The sequence below is a fragment of the Theropithecus gelada genome, chromosome 3 (genome assembly GCF_003255815.1).
Source record: "Theropithecus gelada isolate Dixy chromosome 3, Tgel_1.0, whole genome shotgun sequence".
NCBI lineage: Eukaryota > Metazoa > Chordata > Mammalia > Primates > Cercopithecidae > Theropithecus > Theropithecus gelada.
In genome coordinates, this window is record NC_037670.1 from 171,742,999 (window position 1) to 171,765,254 (window position 22,256).

The following is a 22,256-nucleotide window of genomic DNA, read 5'->3' on the forward strand; positions in this document are numbered from 1 at the left end:
GATGGTTATAAGGGACTTTCCCCCACCTTTGCTCTGTACTTCTTGCTGCCTCCATGTCAAGAAGGGTGTGTTTGCCTCCCCTTATGCCATGACTGAGGCCTCCCCAGTGCTGGAGAATCGTGAGTCAATGAAACCTCTTTTCTTTATAAATTACCAGTCTTGCATATGTCTTTATTAGCAGTATGAGAACAGTCTATTACAGTATATCTTATTCTTTTCTTGTATATTTAATTCTCATTTTACTTTGAATAATTTATGCATGTTTTATTTCTTAAACCCAAAATTTATCTGAAATTCAGTTCATGGGGGCCAAATTTTCTGTGTGGTGTTTCTGTTGAATCCTGTTCATTATACTTGTTTTCTTGAGTTTTGTATTTTTGGATTGTGAGTTTAAATTTTTCAGGGCTTTGTCCTTAGTAATCCTATAATTCCAGAGTCAATCTAGAGAGGGGTTGCACTTTATTTCAAAAGATACCAGCTTGGAACCATTTTTGCTATTTTAATTTCTTGATTTGGGTGTTATATCCAATAGTCAGTGGAAATTCAAAAGCTGTAATCTAATTCAGCAAGGTTGTGGCTTATGCATTCTCAAGAATTATCATTGTTTTTTGGAAAAAGAGAAAATACAAATTTCCTTGTCATCCCTCTTTGCTGACTAGTGAGTTTTTCTCCAGGATCTGCTTCACTGAGATTCTCAGGTTTTATGTGGTGGGGCTAGGGGCATGAGGGAGTTCCTATTTTTGCACAGGTCTGTTACTTGATTTCTAATTCTGTTTGGCCTTTCAATACAAACTTCTGCATTATAAAGATTAGTAAGTACTCTCTGAATACTATAGCTCACCATCAGCTGACACCCCGAATTTCAGTTATCTCTTTTTTTCTTGATACCTAAAAGCTCCTATTTTATTGGATGTTCAGATACATAACTTAAAAGATGTGTATTATGTTTTATTTAGCATTTCTAGATGTTTGAAACTGGAAAATTTTCAGGCTCCCATGTTGCTTCATCCTAGAAAACATAATTCTTAGAGATTATTGTTTCTCTTTCCTATTATGTAATGTGATATTACTGAATGTTAAGCATCTTAAATAAATTATCTCATGTCAGAAAACTTATGTTATTATAAACATTTGGGATACAGTTAATATTTTAGAAATGTTTTCAGATACAAAAAGTCATGTTTTAAAATATCTCAGAATAGACATTATAATCTTGAAAAAAAAAAAACCCTTGATTTTTATTGAAGGATTTTGTGATGAATGAAATTTCTAGGTGCTCTTGTAGCATTTTGCATTTACATTTTAGCATCGCATTTCATCAATGAACATGAAGACATTTTTATACCATGTAAAAGCATATTATTTATACCGATTACAGAAAATTGAAAAGCTTCAAAAGATTATATCAAGATTAATAATAATAGTGCAGACAATAACACACACCATAACAACAAAGAAAAGAAGAAGCAGGAGGAAGAAGGGCAGCCACAGGTTCCTATTTTAGGCCGAGCACACTCCTAAGCATCAGAGCTAAAAAAAAAAAAAAAAAAAAAAAAGGCAGAAAAATGTTAAGGTGACAAAGGGAAGAGCCCACGTTACCCGAAGCATTTCTTGCCTCACCAATTTCAAAGCAACTCCTAAGACAGAGCCTCACAATCTGACTTTGTTATTGATTTAAAGTTAATATCAAATTAAAAGAATACTAAAATATATCGTCATATATAGAAGTATCCTGAAGCCAGAGAAAATTGTGCTTGATTTCGTACTATTTGGATTTTCCCTACCATCTTAATGCAGATAATTGTGAGTCTAGTTTGTGTTCATATTTTACTTGTCCACATGCAATCATACTAACTTTTTAAAAAGCAGAGCCTTCCCCCATATGAAAGTATTTGGAAAATATGTAGACTTTCAAAATGACAATATAGATGAGACTGAGAAATTATTTTCTCATTTTTTTTTGTTTTTTAAATACAGTAAAAAACAAATCTCTCAAACACAAAATGTTTTTAAACATGAGAAACTTTCATGCTATTCCATCAAAGCTGTCTAATTCAAACAAACGCTCAATGACAATAGCAGAACTGACTGAGCAGCTGCTGGGTGTCAGTCACTGTACTAGGGGCTTTTAATACAGTGTTTTATTTAACAGTTTACAAAAACCATAAGAACTGGGTATTATTCATTCCTTCCTTACAAATGAAAAAAGCTGGAATTAAGACAGGATGAGTGAATTAGTCAAGGTCACACAAATACATCTTAAACCAGTTCTGGCTATTCTGCAGCCCAAGCTTCCAACCACCAACATTGTATTTTTCAAAATATTGTATAATTTCATAGTAATGAACCAAATGTTTATACTTATAAGAAAAAAATCAGTAAGACAATATTATTTTATGTTATGACTGTATCTGCCTATGTTTTAGATATACTAGCAGTTTGTGGATATAAGGAATTAAAGTTATCGGATGAAAAAATTATTTATTTTATATTTTGCATTTTCTGTATTTATCAATACACAACTGGGTCATGAAAAAAGACTATGTAAAAAAATACATGAAAGTGTCAAATTATTCAGTTTGATTCTTCTGTACTTCCTTTTGTTGTGGCCCCTAGGCAATGATGGCTTTTTAAATCATTTTGTACAATTTGATTTGCAAACTGCTCAGTATCCCAGTTTGTCAAAATACTAGTCTGCTTGTCTAAGTTCTTTTCATTTTTATGTTCTTGTAAATATCTTTATGCTTATTAAAAGATACTCAAACATATCACTATCTTTTAATGTTAAGCCAACTTTAGTATAAACATATTTTATATATAATGAGTATTATGTAAGATGGGAAACCCACAAATAATATTAAAAAACAGTTGATGCAACTAACACAATATAGTTATAATAAATGTCCATGTATAAAAATAACATTCTAAACCTTAAATATTTTGAAATATTCTGGCTAAAGTATAGATAATTTAAAATAATATAGCTACTCTAAATGGCCCAATAAATTATACCAAATTAATTTTCATTAAAGTCAATTAATCTAATAAACATCATTTTTTAAAATAAATATTGTCTTATTTATATATGGCATAATAATTTGTAAATCACTACAACATATTTTGAATTTGGAAAACCAGATCATTTAGAGGGAAAAAAAGATCCTGGGCATTTTCAAAATACCTGAGTTTATTTTATTAAATAAATAAAAGGCTCTTGAACAGGAGCATAACAGAATCAGATTAATATCTTTGATAGAGACACCTCAAACTTCAAGCCAGAAACAAATTAGAAGTGGACAGTAGAAAAGCTGTGGTAGTCTGGGCTCAGGTGGGCATGAAGAGAAAGAGGGCTATTCAACAGGTAGAATTAATATGACATGATGGCGCATTTTGCAGAGTGAGGATGGAAGTGCCAGGATCAACTCTTGATTGATTAATGTGCACAAATTTATTGATAAAGGAATTGAAGCTAAGACTTTTTGAGTGACCAGTGATATAAAGACAATGGCAGAATACCAGCAGTATCTTGAGTTTTGAACATGAGTGAAACATTAAAATGAAAGAATCAAAATAAGCTTTCGATCCATTAGTGTTGAGTTCAGAGGACAGAGCTGAGATGGAGATATGATTAGAGATAGTTGGTAGTTGAAGCAATGGCTTTGGATAAGGTCTTTATTAAGGAGACTCTACCAAGAAAACAGAAGTAACCTAGAAAAAATTTTAGGAACTCGCTCACTTACAGACGAGGTAAGAGACAAGAAGTCAGTACAGGAGGTTGAAATGTGATTGTCAGAAAAGTCAAAGGAAAGCCCCAGATGATGTAGTACATTGTTAGCCAAAGAAAGATAAATTATCAAGAAGAGAGTGGCGCCTTCTCAAACTTTTTAATACTGTCATTTTATCTACTCATATGAATGAGCAGTAACATTGTTTTTAATCCTATTATATTGCTATTTCTGTGGTTTATCTTCCTAATGAGATTATAGCATTCCTGAGGACAAAAGCAATATGTTTTAGGTGCTTAATAAATATTAAAAGGATTGAAATTACCAACACTATTTTTATCCTAGAAAAAAAGTGATACTTAATATTACATCTTTACTTCCTTGAGGTCTTGGTGTCAGTTCTCTTATCAGAAAGGTCTCTGACCAGCAGTTTAATACCATTCCTCTCTCCTGGCTCTGTATCCGCCTTACTCAATACATTTTTCTTTTCATAAAAATTAACGCATTCATTCAATTGATCATTCACCTAACAAATATAGAGAGGTTCGTAAGTCTGGAAACCAATGTATATTATGTTTTAAAGAAGATATTTTTGTCACTATTTTCAGACTTAATAAATACCTTGTATCTTGATCTTCTCTCCTTTATCATATGGATTGTTTCAAATAAGTAAGGTGGTGATTTTTAAGGTGTGTGAATTTTGTGTCAACAAATATTTCTAAAAAGATACATAGTGCTGTAATAAACATACATGGGCATGTGTCTTTATAGTAGGAGCAGAAACCCAAGCACCACACAGTCTCACTCATAAGTGGGAGCTGAGCAATGAGAACACATGGACACAGGGAGGGGAACACCACACACCGTGGCCTGGAAGGGGAGGGAGGAGCATTAGGACAAATACCTAATTCAAGTGGGGCTTAAAACCTAGATGATGGATTGATGGGTGCAGCAAACCACCATGGCACATGTATACCTATATATCAAACCTGCATGTTCTGCACATGTACCCCAGAACTTAGAGTAAAAAGAATAAAAATCGTTTATGAATCGCTGATTCATAAAATGAATATACTAGAAAAGGAAAATAACATATTCAGAAGTGCATACACACACACACACACACACACACACCCCACACACGTATGTAACTAAATAAACCAATGCAGATAATTATAAATTGTGACAAATTCTGTAAGAAGAAATTAGTAGTTAAAGATCTAAAATGAAAAAAATATATAGAATAATTTTAAATTGACTGGACTAGGAGGGCCTCTTGGCAGGTGACATTTGAACTGACCTGAATCATAAGGATAACTCAACCATGAAAAGTGCAAGGGAGAAAAATAGGCAGAAAGGGTTTGGTTTTCCTGAGATGCATAGAGAAGAGTATGGCTGAAACATGGTGACCAAGGATAGACATCTTAAGTATTCACTCTGAAAACTAGCAAAGTAGCCACACAATAATATGGCAGAACTGTTGCTAAATATGATAAATTTCCTTGAAGAGTAAAGTATATATTACAGAAAAAGTAAAACTCATGTATAATTTTCTTACACATATTTAATGGTTTAATTAATATTGTTTTAATTTGTAAATTTCAGAAGCGTGACTATCTAAGTGGGTGAATGTATCCTACAATTTTTAGGGTTAGGAATCTCTCTATGCCTAAATCTGCCTAAAAGAGATACGAATTTACCTTGCAGTAAGAGTCAGGAGTCAGAATATTCAGTCTTTGAAAGCCACAAAAGTAATCCAGGTTTGATCATATAGCATACATATATGAGAATCAAGTGTCAAATGCTACTGACAGATCTAGTAAGAGAAAGACTGAAAAATGTTCTTTAGTGGCCTGAAAATTATCACTGACATTAGGAAGAGCAATTTCATCAATAATCCATAGACATTGAATGCATAATAATGTCGAATAAATGTAATCTAAATTAGAGCTCTTGGATGACAGAATTTTTAGCGTTAAGTGTCATTTCAGTTGGAACATAACATTTTATGCAATAGTTTTTATTTTGAAACAATTTAAAACTTACCAAAATAAATTGCAAGAAGGATAAAAAGGCCACTAGTGTACCCTTCACCCAGAGACCTCCTTCAACTTTTGTTACTTGTTTGATAATGTCCTTGTATTAGTCTGTTTTCACACTGCTGATAAATACATATTCATGATTGAGCAATTTACAAAAGAAAGAGGTTTAATGGACTTACAGTTCCACCTGGCTGGGGAAGCCTCACAATCATGGTGCAAGGCAAGGAGGAGCAAGTTACATCTTACATGGATGGTGGCAGGCAAAGAGAGAGAACTTGTGCAGGGAAACTCCCATTTTTAAAACCATCAGATCTCATGAGACTTATTCACTATCATGAGAACAGCACGAGAAAGACTCATGCTCAAGATTCAATTACCTCCAACCAGATTCCTCCCATGACACGTGGGAACTGTGGGAGTTACAATTCAAAATGAGAGTTGGATGGGGACACAGTGAAACCATATCATTCTTCCTCTGGCCCCTTCCAAATCTCAAGACATCACATTTCAAAATCAATCATGCCTTCCCAACCGTCCCCCAAAGTCTTAACTTTCAGCATTAACTCAAAAGTCCATAGTCCGACGTCTCATCTGAGACAAGGCAAGTCCTTTCTGCTTATGAGCCTGTAAAATCAAAAGCAAGTTTGTTACTTCCTAGAAACAATGGGCGTACAGGCATTGGGTTAGTAGAGCTGTTCCAAATGAGAGAAACTGGTCAAAACAAAGGGGCTAAAGTCCCCATGCAAGTCCAAAATCCAGCAAGGCCGTCAAATCTTAAAGCTCCAAAATGTTTCCTTTGGCTTCATGTCTCATATCGAGGTATGCAGATGTAAGAGGTGGGCTCCCATGGCCTTGGGCAGTTCTGCCCCTGTGACTTTGCAAGGTATAACCCCCTTCCTGGCCACTTTCAAGAGCTGGTGTTGAGTCTGTGGCCTTTCCAGGCACACAGTATAAGCTGTAGTTGGATCTACCATTCTGGGGTCTGGAGGACGATGTCCCTCCTCTCACAGCTCCACTAGGCAGTGCCCCAGTAGAGACTCCTTGTGGGGCCTCTGACCCCACATTTCCCTTCTGAACTGCCCTAGCAGAGGTTCTTCATGAGGGTCCCACCTCTGCAGCAAACTTCTACCTGCGCATCCATGCATTTCCACACATCCTCTGAAATCCAGGTGGAGATTCCCAAACCTCAGTTATTGACTCATGTACACCCACAGGCTCAATACTACATGGAAGCTGCCAAGACTTGGGGCTTCTGTTCTCTAAAGCAACAGTCCAAGCTGTATCTTGTCCCCTTTTAGTCACAGCTGAAGAGGCTGGGACACAGAGCACCAAGTCCCCTGGACTGCACATAGCAGAGGGACCCCGAGCCTGAACCATGAAGTGATTTTTTCCTCCCTAAACCTCCAGACCTGTGATGGGAGGGGCTGCCGCGAAGTTCTCCGACATGCCCTGGAGACATTTTCCCCATTGTCTTGATGATTAACATTTGGATCCTCGTTACTTATACAGATTTCTGTAGCAGGCTTGAGTGTCTCCTAAGAAAATGGGATTTTCTTTTCTATCACATTGTCAGGTTGTAAATTTTCCAAACTTTTATGCTCTGTTTCCATAACAGCACGTAATCACCCCTCGAATGCTTTTCTGCTTAGAAATTGCTTCTGCCAGATACCCTAAATCATCTATCTGAAGCTCAAAGTTTCACAAATCTCTAGGGCAGGGGCAAAATGCCACCAGTCTCTTTGCTGAAACATAGCAACAGTCACCTTTGCTCCAGTTCCCAACGAGTTCCTCATCTCTATCTGAGACCACCTCAGCCTGGATTTCATTGTCCATATCATTAGCAGCATTTTGGTCACAGCCATTCAACAAGTCTCTAGGGAGTTCCAAACTTCCCCACATTTTCCTGTCTTCTTCTGAGCCCTCCAATCTGTTCCAACCTCTGCCTGTCACCAGTTCCAAAGCTGCTTCCACATTTGCAGGACTCTTTTCAGCAGCACTGCACTCCACTTGTACCAATGTTCTGTATTAGTCTGTTTTCATGCTGCTTATAAAAACATACCTGAGACTGGGCAATTTACAAAAGAAAGAGGCGTAATGTACTTACAGTTCCTTGTGGCTGGGGAAGTCTCACAATCATGGTGGAAGGCAAGAAGGAGCAAGTCACATCTTACATGGGTGGTGGCAGGCAAGAGAGAGAACTTGCGCAGGGAAACTCCCATTTTTAAAACCATCAGATCTTGTGAGACTTGTTCACCATCATGAGAGTAGCACAGGAAAGACCCACCCCCATGACTCAATTACCTCCCACTGGATTTGTCCCATGACACATGGAAATTGTGGGAGTTACAGTTCAAGGTGAGAGTTGGGTGGGGACACAGCCAAACCATATCAGTCCTTTACAACAAAAGGACCCACTCTGGGATCACATGTCACACCCTGTTTTTCTGACTCTCCAGTCTCTGACAATCATAAACATCTCTCACTTTAGTCATTTCTTCACTTTCACAACTTTCTCATCTTTCTCATTCTTGAATATTCTATCCCAGTCATTTGTCAGTTGTCCTGAAATTGGATTGGTTTGATGTTTCTGTGATATTATTCCCAGCCTTGTATTTTTGACAGATGTCTTACACACCACGCTTTATTCTTCTCATTGAATCTCATCAGGTGGCCCCCAGTGTCAACTGGTCCTGTTATTCATGGTAATAACATTGATCACTTGATTATAAAGGGATCTGCCTGGTTTCTCCAATGTAAAGTGACTACTCTCCCCTTTGAAATTAGTAAACATATATTTGTAATATTCGGGTACATAGTAGGTGTAGATATTTATGAGGTACATAAGAGGTTTTGATAAAAGCATTCAATCATGGGGACTGGGGTATCCATCTCAAGCATTTATCCTTTGAGTTACAAACAATCCAATTACATTATTTAAGTTATTTTAAAATATACAATTATTATTGACTATATTTACCCTATTGTGCTATCATATAGTAGGCCTCATTCATTAGATGGGGGTGGTTTATGAGTATTTTCTTTTTAAATACATATTTTTAAGGAGATAGTTTGAGGCTATGTGCTGCTTCCAACTTTCACCCACTTATTTGAGCACCTATTGATATGCCTTGCCTGAATTAATTATTAATATGATGGTTTCCAAATGGTGACTTTCTTCTTTCTACATTCCTGTTACATGTATTACTTAGCATAGTGCTATTGGAGGAGCTTTCTATTTTCCCTATGTATTGATTCATTTTTAGACAGGCAGACTCTTGGATTCCTATTTTATTCAGTAGGATATGATCTATAGCTTCCTTTTTTTTCCTCCTCCCTTTTTTATTTTGATATTCAAAGTCTCTTTTTGATACTCAAATTACTTATTTTGTACACAAATTGTCCTTAATTTGGGGAGCAGAAGCCATTTCAGGCTGGCTCCTGTGTCAGTCTGACATGGCCCCATCATTCTTTGGGCACTTCTTTACTTACTGGTGCAGCAAAATGTTCCAGACTCTTATTGTACTTTCCGTAACACAGTTTAGAATCAGTCATTTCTCCAAGGAGTCTTGGTTTTGCCCAGTGTAGCAACCAGGATCTGGGAAACAGGACTATTCATTGCTTTGAGAGGGACCCTGTTCATAGACTGTCTGCAATGGATGATAGGAACCATCTGTATATTGACCAAATATACAATTTCATTCATATTTATTTCTGTATCTATCTACATATAGCGAAAACCACAAATTTATACTAATTGATTAAATTCTAATGCAAACCCACCGGGTTCATTCGGTCTTTTTTTTTTCTTTTTTGAGACAGTCTCGTCTGTCACCCAGGCTGCAGTGCAATGGCACGATCTTGGCTCGCTGCAACCTCCACCTCCCAAGTTCAAGCATTTCTCCTGCCTCAGTCTCCCGAGTAGCTGGGATTACAGGTGCACACCACCACACCCAGCTAATTTTTTGTGTCTTTAGTAGAGATGGAGTTTCACCATGTTGGCCAGACTGGTCTCAAACTCCTAGCCTTGTGACCCGCCTGCCTCAGCTTCCCAAAGTGCTAGGATTACAGGAATGAACATTCTGTCTTTCTTGTGTTTCATATTTGTACCTTCTTTCTTTGACATTGAGAATTTGGCTCTCACTGTCTTCCATGTATTTATTTATTTGCTCAATCATCCTGTACTATAGCCAATCTCCCAGCCACGTGGGGTGGAGATCCTGTGTGGATGTCCTCTGTGCACAGGTCCTGGACACCACTAGACTCTCTTCCACTGAACCACTTTATCTTCCTGCCTGCTTGGACCCTGGTTTTTTTTGAGGCTGTTTTCCTGCCCCTGCTCAATGGGTTTTTGACTAAGTTATTCACGAAGGTTGAGTAAACAGTAGAGATTAGGAGACATTTTGTGCAGTCTGCCAAGATCAAATTGAAACGAAGACAGTAGGTGGTTTTAAACATCCTTAAAGCATTCCATCAGCCTCCCTTGGACCTCCCAACCTTCCCAACTTTAAAATAAGCAGAGAGAAGCTTTATATGCACTTGGTTTTAAACATGTAAATTTTTCAACCTTGTTGTCTACTGTTTGCTTTTTCCATCCCATCAGATGAACATTATAACTTATAACAATTTAGGTTGCCGTTTTAATGTCAAAACAAATATCAGCAAGTTTTTCACTGATGTATTTCTGAATTAAAATTTTAAAACCTTGAAAATGCATGTGTTTTCTTTGTCAGCAAGAATAGCAATGTACTGAGTGGACTTCAAATCAAGTATGAAGTTTTTATATGCAAGTCTTGAAACAGAAATTTCAGACATGCCAGTAAAGTGATATAATTACAGTGTTCCTGTAAAGAAGGAAGGTTTCCAGTGCAGGGAAAGTAAGATGCAATTGAGACTGACAAGATTATAATTCACTGTGGGTGTTGTAACACATTGTCAGATTATAGAACCCAGTTACAGTAACCCATGTGTAGACATTGTATTTTTTATTCCAAATTCATAGAAATTTAAAGATATAACAAAAACATGCCAAAAATTTACCTTTATTCTATATTATCTTTTTACTAACTTGACAATTCTTTGTTACATTCACTTTAGTTCCATTTTACAGCTATTCATTTCTGACCCTAGAAATGTCAGCTGCAAATTTATATTACCAAAAACTCCCACTATTAATCTTCTAAGTATGTTAAATCCTGAGCTTTGCAGTAGTCACTGAAGGTATCACAGACACGAACACACTAGTATTTTTGCTGAAATTTTATTTGTTCATAAAGGGAACAAACACAGAAAATAAATAATAGGTTCTTTTCTGTTTCCAAGGGAGTTAAAGCAGCAGGAGGTTCAGTATCAGAGATCCAACATCTCTAACTCATTGTTGACTAAGAGAACTGTCAATATTCCACCAGTTACATAATGTTTTGCAGGTGTGAGTAATCTTCAAGTTCTAAATATTCAAGCCTATTTGAGAAAATAATAGCGGGATGTGTTTGTTACACTTTGTATTAGTTATATATTGCTGCATAGTGCATTGCCTCAAAACTCAGTGGCTTGATATAGTAATAATTTATTATCTCTTCTTTTCCATAAGAGGCCAGTAATTTAGGAGCAGCTTGGCTGGGAAGTTCTGACTTGATATTTCTTGTGAGGCTGCAAATACATGTTTCCTAGAGCCACAATCAGCTGATGACTTGACTAGGATTAGAGGCTCCTCTTCAAGATGGCAGACTCACATGACTAGCAAGCTGCTGTTGGCACTTGGTAACAGACTTTAGTTCTCCTCCTAGGTGCTCTCCATCTCACTATTTGAGGGTTTCCATGGCTTTTAGGCTGGCTTCCCTGGAGTAAGGGATCAAAAGACCAAGGTGCAGACTCTAATGCCTTTATACTACCTTGTTACTACCGCAACATTCCATGTGTCACACGGAGTAGCACTGATTGTGTGGGAGGGAACTATACAGGCCATAAATATTAGGAGGTATTTAAAATAACATAATGTGAAGACTTATGGCCATCTTGGAGACTGATTGCCAGTGTTCACCCTATCGCCCACAGAGATTCGTATCTTCTTCCACAAACGAAGTACACCCAACCTCCTCTAAAAGCCATCCAAAGTCTCATTCCACTGGGCCATCTGCTCAAACTCCAAGACCTCATTGTCTATGTCAAGTTAATCTAAAATGAATCTCAGAGAGTTCCAAGAGAAAATGAAGCTGTTTAGGTATAGTCACTTGAGTATCACTTCCCAAGTACAGTTGTCAATCTTAAGACCTATGAGCAAGTTTTGTGCCACCCTCACACTACATATACAATGGTAGATGATGCACAGAGAAACCAAACTAGACTCTCTGGTTCAAAAATGGGGAAAATGAGAGAGACAAAGAAGTCAGTGTTCCACAGCAGTTTTGCAATCCAGTCAGGCACATGTTGGTCATTCTTGATTAGGACTCAGTCATGCTATTTTCTGGAAATGATTCTCCATGGCTCTTGGCTCTGTCCTCTGTGTTAGTTCTGCCACTCTACGTCATCCTTTTTTATATATGTAGAAGGTTGTCTGTGTTTACAGTTGCATAGCCTCTTCACCATAAAGTTTGGAGGTCGAAGGCCTTTTTCTGTTTTGTCCCACCTCTGTTCCTTTCAGTACAAGCTGGTGGTGTTACCTCCAATATAGTTATCTTAAAAATGAATGTACTTTGGGAGGCCGAGGCGGGCGGATCACGAGGTCAGGAGATCCAGACCATCCTGGCTAACACAGTGAAACCCCATCTCTACTAAAAGTACAAAAAATTAGCCGGGCGTGGTGGGGGGCGCCTGTAGTTCCAGCTACTTGGGAGGCTGAGGCAGGAGAATGGCATGAACCTGGGAGGGGGAGCTTGCTGTGAGCCGAGATTGCGCCACTGCACTCCAGCCTGGGCGATAGAGCGAGACTCTGTCTCAAAAAAAAAATGAATGGACTTTATATGAATTTTATTCAGGTTTACTCCACTTCATAAAAGGCACATCCACAATTATATAAAGATAAGCTCCCCCGACCCCTTGAGCTTCTGTAGATCTACAGAAGGAAAATGCTCTTAGATAATTAGAATCCCTATTGTTTAACTGAAAAGACCTGTAAGGCATAAAAATAAGCTGTTTAGAGGGTCTTCTGTCTCATGGAGTGTCCCTCTGAGGAATACCTAATAATTTTCTCAGGTCTTTATGTAGACTTTGTAATCACACTTCCTTGTCATCTCTAGATCATGTTTCCTGGAATTTGATCTTTGCTTAGAAATGTGATTTCTTCATGTTTGCATTGTTCACCATCTGGAGAGACTGGAATTGAAAGAGCATTTTACTTTAAAATTCAGTAATGCCTAGCTTCTTCATTTGTAATAGTTCTTCTTTAGCTTCTTCTCTCCCATTTTTTTTTCCTTTTACTACAAACGTAAGATGCCAGGCAGTTCCTTCAATACTTTACCTGGAAATATCCTTAGCTAGATTATACAATTTCATTTAAGTATATCTTTTTATTTTCCATATTATCACAAGCAACAAAGTTGCTAAACTTTCCACCGGAACACAGCGAAGATCTAATTTTCTCTCATTTCCGATAACACTTTCCTCACCTTCCTTTAAGTCATTACAGCTCCTCAAGAGCCATCAAGCTTCTTTTAAGGCCTGTCCCACTAACTTGCATATTCCGGTCCCTAAATCACAGCCACATTTTTAGGTTTCTGTTATAATTCTCTGCCAATATCAAATTCTTTTTTTTTTTTGGCTCTAAAGTATTCTATTTTATTTTATTTTCAATTTTTATTTCCATAAGTTTTCGGGGAAACAGGTGGTATTTGGCTACATGAGTAAGTTCTTTAGTGGTGATTCATGAGATTTTGGTATACCTTAGCGGTATACAATGAACCCAATTCGTAGTCTTTTATCCTTCACCCCCTCCCACTCTTCCACCCTGAGTCCACAAAGTCCACTGTATCATTTTTATGCCTTTGCATTCTCATAGCTTAGCTCCCACTTATGAGTGAGAACGTACGATGTTTGGTTTTCTATTCCTGAGTTACCTCACTTAGAATAATAGTCTCCAGTCCCATCTGGGTTGCTGTGAATGCCATTAATTCATTTAATTTTATGGCTGAGTAGTATTCCATTGCGTGTATATATATTAAAAAACACATGTTTATAGCAGCACAATTCACAATTGCAAAAATATGGAACCAGTTCAAATGCTCATCAATCAACGAGTGGATAAACTATGGTATATATACAGTGGAATACTACTTAGCCATAAAAAGGAGTGAATTAATGGCATTCACAGCAACCTGGATGGCATATCCAAACATCAAATTCTTTATTTGATATCTATTGTTGCATAACATATCACCTTAGAATTAATTTCAAACCCTGATGAATATTCATTACCTCTCCTGGGCCACTCCAGAAGACTGTGTGTGATGACATGGTGATTGACATTCCACAAATTAAGCAATCTCAGAGACCAAGTTGCAGAGTTTTCTATTGTTCACAGAAGTCAGGCCTAACTGGTTATAGACGGGGACAAAAGAAGGATGTGAAATCAGGAGCCAAAGATTAATGATGTCCATCTTGGAATATTTAAAGATAATGTATGGAAAGAAAAAACTTAATGAATATGCAGTATTTTGTCCTATAATTATCTTCTCCTAGAATACATCTCCTATTGGAAAATAAAAGGACCTAACAACTTCAAACTTCAAAATTACCAAGATCAAACAGAACATCGTTATACTTGACTGATGACGTCTTGTTTCACAATTTTAATTCTACCCAATTTGTAGTAATCGGTATTTATGCAACCACTATGCTTCAGAGTGGCTTTTATTTTCACAGATACATCCTTTCATTTTGAAATCTTTCAAAGAGAGTATGGATATGGTGAGACTCCCAGTTGTTAAGAAAAAAAAAAAAATAGAAATGAGAGTCTTCTTAAGAGTGGTCAGTAAGTTACAACTGGGTGTTTTCTCTCTGCTAAGTTTAGACATTACAGTCTATTCAATTTTATCTTGATTAAACAATTGAAAATCATGTGTGTGCATGCAACTGGTCTAAAGAGATCATTTATCTAATATTAGCATTTTTCCGAAGGGACTAAGTCAATGCAAATGAAAAAAATGTGGTTGACTAGAAAATACACAAACACACACACACACACACACACGAGCCATATATTAACATTAAAATAGAGTCCCATATGGATTTTTTAGGTCAAGAAGTTCATTCAAATACAATCTTATTTTTATACAATACTGTGTTAATAGAAAATAAAACATACCTTTGTGATTAATCCTTAAAGGAGATTCAAATGACAGTTATTGGACTTTAAATATTGTAATCCATTAACGAAGAGAGAAAGAAGTTTTCTGCTATCCTAAAATACTATCCTTAGTATCCTTAGTCAAAAAGAATAGGATTTTTTTTTTTTTTTTTTTTTTGAAACTGAGTCTCCCTCTATCACCCAGGCTGGAGTGCAGTGGCGCAATCTCAGCTCACTGCCAGCTCTGCCTCCCGGGTTCCCACCATTCTCCTGCTTCAGCCTCCCGGGTAGCTGGGACCACAGGCGCCATCACCACGCCCGGCTAATTTTTTTGTATTTTTAATAGAGACGGGATTTCACCGTGTTAGCCAGGATTGTCTTGATCTCCTGACCTCGTGATCTGCCCACCTTGGCCTCCCAAAGTGCTGGGATTAGAGGCGTGAGCCACCCCGCCCGGCCAGATGTTTTTAAAATATCACTTAACAGTTGATATGGTTTGGTAGTGTCCTCACCCCAATCTCATCTTGAATTGTAGTTCCCGTAATCCCCGTATGTCATGGGAGAGACCCTCTGGGAGGTAATTCTATCATTTCATAATAGTGAGTGGGTTCTCACGAGATCTGATGGTTTTATAGAGTCTTTTCCCCACTTTGCCTGACGCTTCTCCTTGCTCCTGCCCTGTGAAGAAGGACGTGCTTGCTTTCCCTTCTATCATGATTATAAATTTCCTGAGCCCTCCCGAGATATTCTCAACTGTGAGTCAATTAAACCTCTTTTCTTTATAAATTAGCCAGTCTTGGCGTGTCTTTGTTAACAACATGAGAACAGACTAATATAATGGCCAATTTTTGTTTTCATTGAAAATTCACTTTTATTCATTTAATGGAACATTTGGTTCCAACCCATTTTATATAAATTGTTTATTGTTACAGATATAATATTAGATGAAGTGCATGTGTCAATAACTTCAGATTTGCAAGCAGACAAATTAGTACAGTTTAAAGTTGCCCAGTAGGCAGATTTGGTATGGTGAACCATATGAAAAGTAGAAACTCTGGGGACTTTCTTTAGATACTTAAAGGGATTGAAAAAATATCATTCTCTTATGGCCTACAAATTTTCCATCCATAATGCATGTTTCTACCCAATTATGCGTGTCTCTCTTAAAAAGATACAATAGTAATTGATTGGTGGTGATCTCTTAAAGTTATTTAGCAATAAACTCTTAATGTCTGATTTCAAGGTTGGTGTATGCATTCTAGTTCTTCATAGAATCAACAGTATTTACTGTGTGCGTGTGTGTGTGTGTGTGTGTTTGTGTGCATGTGTGTGTGTGTTTACTCTTGTTACTTGCTCTTTTAATTTTAGTGCCATCTGTTATTTACTAGTATTTATACCATATTATGATCTAGTATTTATACCATATTAGATAGCTTGTAGATGTATGTTCAAAGCAGGGTGGCTGACCCTTATGCCTAAATTTATTTCCTTCTAATGTTCCCTTAGATTTTATAAATTTAAAAAACAGCATCTTTAATGCAAAATGTCTTTGTAATGAGTTACACACTGATCTGCTTTATTTGATAATAGTAAGTTTGGCTTATTTGACATCTGAATAACAGGCAATAGGGAATTAAGAAAATAGAAATAAGTGTCAAAGAAACAAAAAGACAGTTAGATAGCTGCAAAAGTTCTAAAGTTTTGTATCCTAATCTCTGAGGCCTGTCTCAGCAGAGAAAGAATAACAGTGAGTCTTTGACAGCAGAGGGACAGAAAGATGTGACAGTGAGAAAGATGATGTCAAAAGAGAAAATTTGAGTGACAGTAGACCCCAGAGGCAAACATTGACCTGGTAACCCATTACAATTCAACCCTGACTTCTTCCACTGTAATAATCCCACTTTCTCAAAAAACTTCCTTTTTCTACACTGAATATAACATCAGCAAGGATCAAAGAAACAGTAGTTGGATGTGATGGCTGTGGCCAGGTAAAATACCCACAAGAATTTTAGTGAAGCATACTGTACACCAGATTTACATTCCCATTTCTTCTGTTTCACAGGTTTTCTGAACCAGATGAATAACTCAAGTCACTCTGTTCTTCAGCCTTCATTCCAAGGATGCATGCAGCTCATTCAAGTGGACGATCAACTTGTAAATTTATACGAAGTGGCACAAAGGAAGCCGGGAAGTTTTGCAAATGTCAGCATTGACATGTGTGCGATCATAGACAGGTAAATGATGTTTCCATCCTACCTCACTTTGTCCATACTTTCCAAATCTGTGTTTCTGTTGTGAGACCAAGGAAACATCCAAAAGGAAAAATAAATATTAAAGAAAAGCAGGTAAAGCAGAAATTACCATTCAAAGTATGTATTGTATGTTTGTGATATTAGCAGTGTTTATGTTTTTATTTTATATATATATATATAAACACACTGTGGTGTTGCATTTGTTCAACAGGCTCCAATCAGGGAATCTTAGCCTTCAACGAGTAGTTTTGCAAGCAACAGCAGTGTGGTAGAGAAACTCTGACAGTTTATTTTTAGTTTTGCTTTCTGTGTCTACAAGCAGAAATGTGCCTTCTCTTTCTGTCTCAATCATGACTTGGCCTCAGCATGTCCTTCCAAAACCCGCTTCTGAAAGAAAAGGAATATTACAAAAGTGTCAGTGGGCAACATGGGTATTTTGAAGCAGAATATTTAGAGTAACTGGTCCAGCTTTCAAAATACACATATTAAAATATGACAAAATCAAATCTTTATTGGTTTTGCAAATCAGGGGAGAAATTTTTAATAAAAAACCTTAATTGTATTCTCACACAGTGGAAAGATGCAACTTTTATGTGAAATATTATGATTATACAGCATACACGACCTTAACATACTTAGAGATAGTGCCTCTCATTCTACTATGAACAAGTTTCATTTTGAGATGCTTTGTCTGTAAACGAACTATGTATGATTTGAAGTTAACCTAGTGAATTTATATGATTTTCTAAGATATATTTCAATCTTTTGAAGAAGAACTGTCTTATTCTAAAAGATCATTTTATTAATTTTGTGTTTACGGAAGATAAAATTTCTTTAAATTTTTTTAAAATTTTGAAATAAGGTATTAATCCTATCTCAGTCTACCCACAACACAATGTAGACCATAAGTCTTTAACAAATTTATTTTATTCAAGAAGAAATATTTTAAGAAGTCACTCAATAATGAATTTTACAAACATAAAAAATAATCTATTTTGAAGTAAGTTTGCTTTCATATAATCTGAATAAGATGGCGTTCATGTAAGTTACAGTTTGTGGTGGCTGTAAGATACAACTTTTATAAAGCCTTCTCATGTTTGTAATAATACTTTCTGACATAGTATACTGCTTATTTCTATTCATGTATGCAAGTACTGATCTTAGTAGCCTAAACAGTTTATATTTAAATAGAAAAGTGAACAGTTTTAATGGAAATATACTCCTAATTATTGAGCCATTAATAATGTATCAGCTATTATTTCTGCCTAGAGCAAGTGGCAGCAATAATCAGAAAAGCTGAGATGAATGTTTTAAAGAACATTTGTTCTGATTTTAGATAATTATCTACATATTATAATTGTTTTATACAGAAAAATATATTTTCTTCATAATAGTTATGGATTTTTTTTAGAATCTGCTCTTTTTTTCAGGTCAGTAACTGTAATGATACAATAATTTTATTACCTCTTTCAGCTTAGTAAATGGGCTAGGTAACACGTTGCTGTTTCTCTCTAAACATCGTGTTTCTAGGCATTGTATAGAAATTGTTGGCTACTAAAGAAAGAAGGTTGATATGTTGAGATATTAATGTTTGACTCTAATAGAGACAGGAGTTAAATTGGTCCCAAAAGAATGAATGGGATTTTGGTAAATGAAGAAAACGGAAGGTGATACTCTTGGTTGGGAGACCAACACAAGGGAAGGTACAGAAAAGAGAATACAAATTGCAATTTTTCACAGATACAAAGATACACAAAATATTTTTTTTTTTTGCCAAAATGGGTCAGGCCCAATATTCATCTTGCCAAGTTTCCTGCAGCTAAAAGAACAAAGTTCACACCTTTCTTATTGTTTATTCTTTAGGATGACAAATGAAAAGATTAGCTGCAGGGAAGTAGTCACCGGTGACACATCTCCAGGAATTTTCTAAACCCATTATGGAACCTATTTTTAGCTTATACTGTTTTTTTTTAAGGCAACAACATCTGTACATTAAATACCAACGTGTGAAACAGCAGATTCCTTTAGTCACCTAAAATGTTCCCAGTTCAAAATCTTAAGCGTGAAGTGTTGTACATTCATAGGTATGAGACAGGACTATTTTACTTAAACCACTGAAGAGTGTGTTGATGATATCACCCTTAATCTGTGTCTTTCCAGGTGAAAGTGCCAGTGGTTTTAGTCTGTCCTCATTGAGCAGTGATGTATCCAGATAACCCTTTAACGATACACCCCTAGCACATCTCTGCTTCTTTCTCCTCACTAAGATTTTGCAACTGCCCCGTATCTACAACTTTCTTTTCAGATTACCCAAATTCTCCCAAAGGAAGCCTACACTGGCTCTTTCTTTTCTCCTTCCCAGTTCCAGCTTGATCGATTTGAGAGTTATTTTTGAGAGGGGGGGAAAAAGGGTATAAATGAGAACGTAAGGTAAAATAAAAAAAAGAGCTACACAAGCCTGACTTTTATAAAACATTTGGAGATAATAGTCACAGCTGCAATGATTTGATGAGTAGAACTTAGGGAAACAGTTGGGGGAATATTTGTCTGAAGGAGCTTTTCTGTGTGTTGTATTGGAATACCCTATGATTTGAAGTTTATTTTTTCTGATTTGTATGTAGATTTGCATGTGGCTTATTTTGTTCACGTGCTTATTTTCTGAACACAGCTTTGATTCAAGGAAAGAGCAAGCATGCCAAGCTACAGAATTATGCATTCAGTATTTATTTTCTGAGTGCATACTAGATGTCAAGCTATTCTAGGCACTTGGAATACATCCTTGAACAGGACAGATAAACATTATTGAAAATTCTAAGCTCACATGGTGGGGGAAGGGGAGGAAGGAGAGATGACACACTATAATTAAAAAGTAAATAATCTAGCAAGTGAGAAGGAATAAATTTTATGGGTAAAAATACTAGAACAAAACAAGGAAGGCTGGCATGTCAGTAGATCAAGGTGTTGAGTTGTAGTTTAAATAGGTTGATCAGGATAAGCCTCCATTGAAAAGATAATATTAGTGCAAGACTTGAAAGAGGTAACTGAATGTACTAACACAGGGAAAGAATGTTTGACCCAGAGAGCACAGGCAACCAAAGAGGCATTTGCATGATCCAAGATCAGTATGGAAGCCACGGTGGCAAGTTCAGGAGGTCAAGAATAGTTGAAGGAATAGAGGCCGGAACAAGCCCTCCTGACTTGTAGGTTATTGTAAGTTTTTATTTTGTAGGAATACAGGAGTCATTTGCAGCATTCTAAATAGAGCAACATGATGTACTCACGTCTTAAAAGGATGAATCTGGGCTGTAGGAGCAAGAAAGCTCCTACAGGAGGCTAACTAAAATTGTGCCATTATAATCCAGGTGAGAGATGCTTGTAGCCTAGACCAGGGTGCTAGCACAAGAAGTAGTGAGATGTGACCAATTCTGAATGCATTTTGGAGGCAGAGTCAGTAGGGTTTCCTTACAAATTAGATGTGGGGTGTGGAAAATAGAGAAAATAGGAATAAATCCAAATGATTTGCTAAGAACAGCAGGAAGAAAGGAGATGCTATCTCTTCAGATTGGGAAGGCTAGTTGGAGAGAAAATTAGTCAAGGGGGCTAAAGAAAACAGAAGTCAGAAATTCAAGGTTGAACATGAGTTGAAATGTCTACTGGACTTCTAAGTAGAAATGTCAAGAAGATAGTTGGATATATGCATGTAACAAGCCTGTGTCTGCAGGTTACAGAATTAACCTTTGTGCTTGACAGAATCCCTTTTGTTTAACTATTGAGGGTCTTTGGTATCTTTAGTTACATTTTATAAGCAGTCATAGAACTGGAAGGGGAGGTGGTAGATAATGGGCAGGAAGTGGTCTGTACCAATGGAAGCTGCTAGCTTGGGCCCCTCAGTGATATCCTGCTCTTAGAGAGGAGGGTTGTCAGCAAATATTCAGTTACTGAAACATTCTTTGAGAAAGGTAAAATACCCAGAGATAACATTTTTTTTTCTCCTTGCGTTGTTACACTCTTTTACTCATTCCTAGGACCCTTGCATGATTGACTGCTTGTGGCAAACATCTTAAGATGCCTGACTCAACTCTTATTCTCAATCTTTTTCTCTCCAGCCTCTTTCCAGGTGTGAAAACCTGAGAGCTCAAACCTTCAGAAACACTCCTTTAGCCAGAGTTAGGTCCATTCACTTCTTCCCTCAAGAGAGAATCACGAGGAGAACCATAGGGTCTTTCAAAGTTGGGGAGGGGGGTGATTGGGGAGGGATGGACATTGCGGGAGAGTCAGGGAGGGTATTAGGAGATTGAGTGAGTCAGTCTTTGCAGGTATTGGTCAGAATTCCTAAACTCGGAGACTTGCTACAACAGACATCGGCCTCAGAACTTGTGAATTGGTGTAGAATTACTGTTTGATTTGTTTTTCTTGGTTGTAGCCAGGACACATGGTTAGGAAGAAGCTGATGTTAACATATTTTGAGCTTAATTAGGTGGTGATCATGCTTGATTTGACAATTTTTTTGTGTGTTTTGTGAGTAATAGTGAAGTCCATTTTGCAATTGTGGTTTCTATTTCAGTCCTAAGAGCACTCTTCACAGCCCAGCTGCCAGTGGAAAGTTTTTTGCTTTATGCTAGGCGGAAGCAGAGATGAGACACAGTCCTGGCTGCTAAGAGCTAAGCAGAAGTCAGCTGTGGTGTTCTTGGGAAAGCTTTTGTTCTCCTGATACAGTTGCCCCTCCTGCTCTCCACCATTCTTGGTTAAATGTAGACCTGATATCTAGAGCTGAAGAGTCAAGAAAACCATAGATCAAGCAGCCCCTGATACCAATTTGTATGTGAAAAATATCAACTATCATTTATCTAAGTAATTATGAGTTAAGTTTTATTTTTCTTGGAGCCAAAAACACCTGCCCTTTCCCTAGTCCGCACTGCTAAAATTAACCAGTACCATCATTTTACCAGAATACAGAAGA

The 22,256-nt window shown here is 36.9% G+C and overlaps 1 protein-coding gene across 2 annotated transcripts in view; it reads left to right on the forward strand.

Moving 5' to 3' along the window:
• Positions 1 to 22,256, forward strand: part of CNTNAP2 (contactin associated protein like 2) — a 2,276,620-nt gene that overhangs the window by 1,231,323 nt on the left and 1,023,041 nt on the right. For both annotated transcript variants that reach the window (XM_025380223.1, XM_025380224.1), the window contains one exon: positions 17,107 to 17,278. In XM_025380223.1, the coding sequence (XP_025236008.1) occupies positions 17,107 to 17,278 (172 nt within the window). The remainder of the gene's footprint in view (positions 1 to 17,106; positions 17,279 to 22,256) is intronic.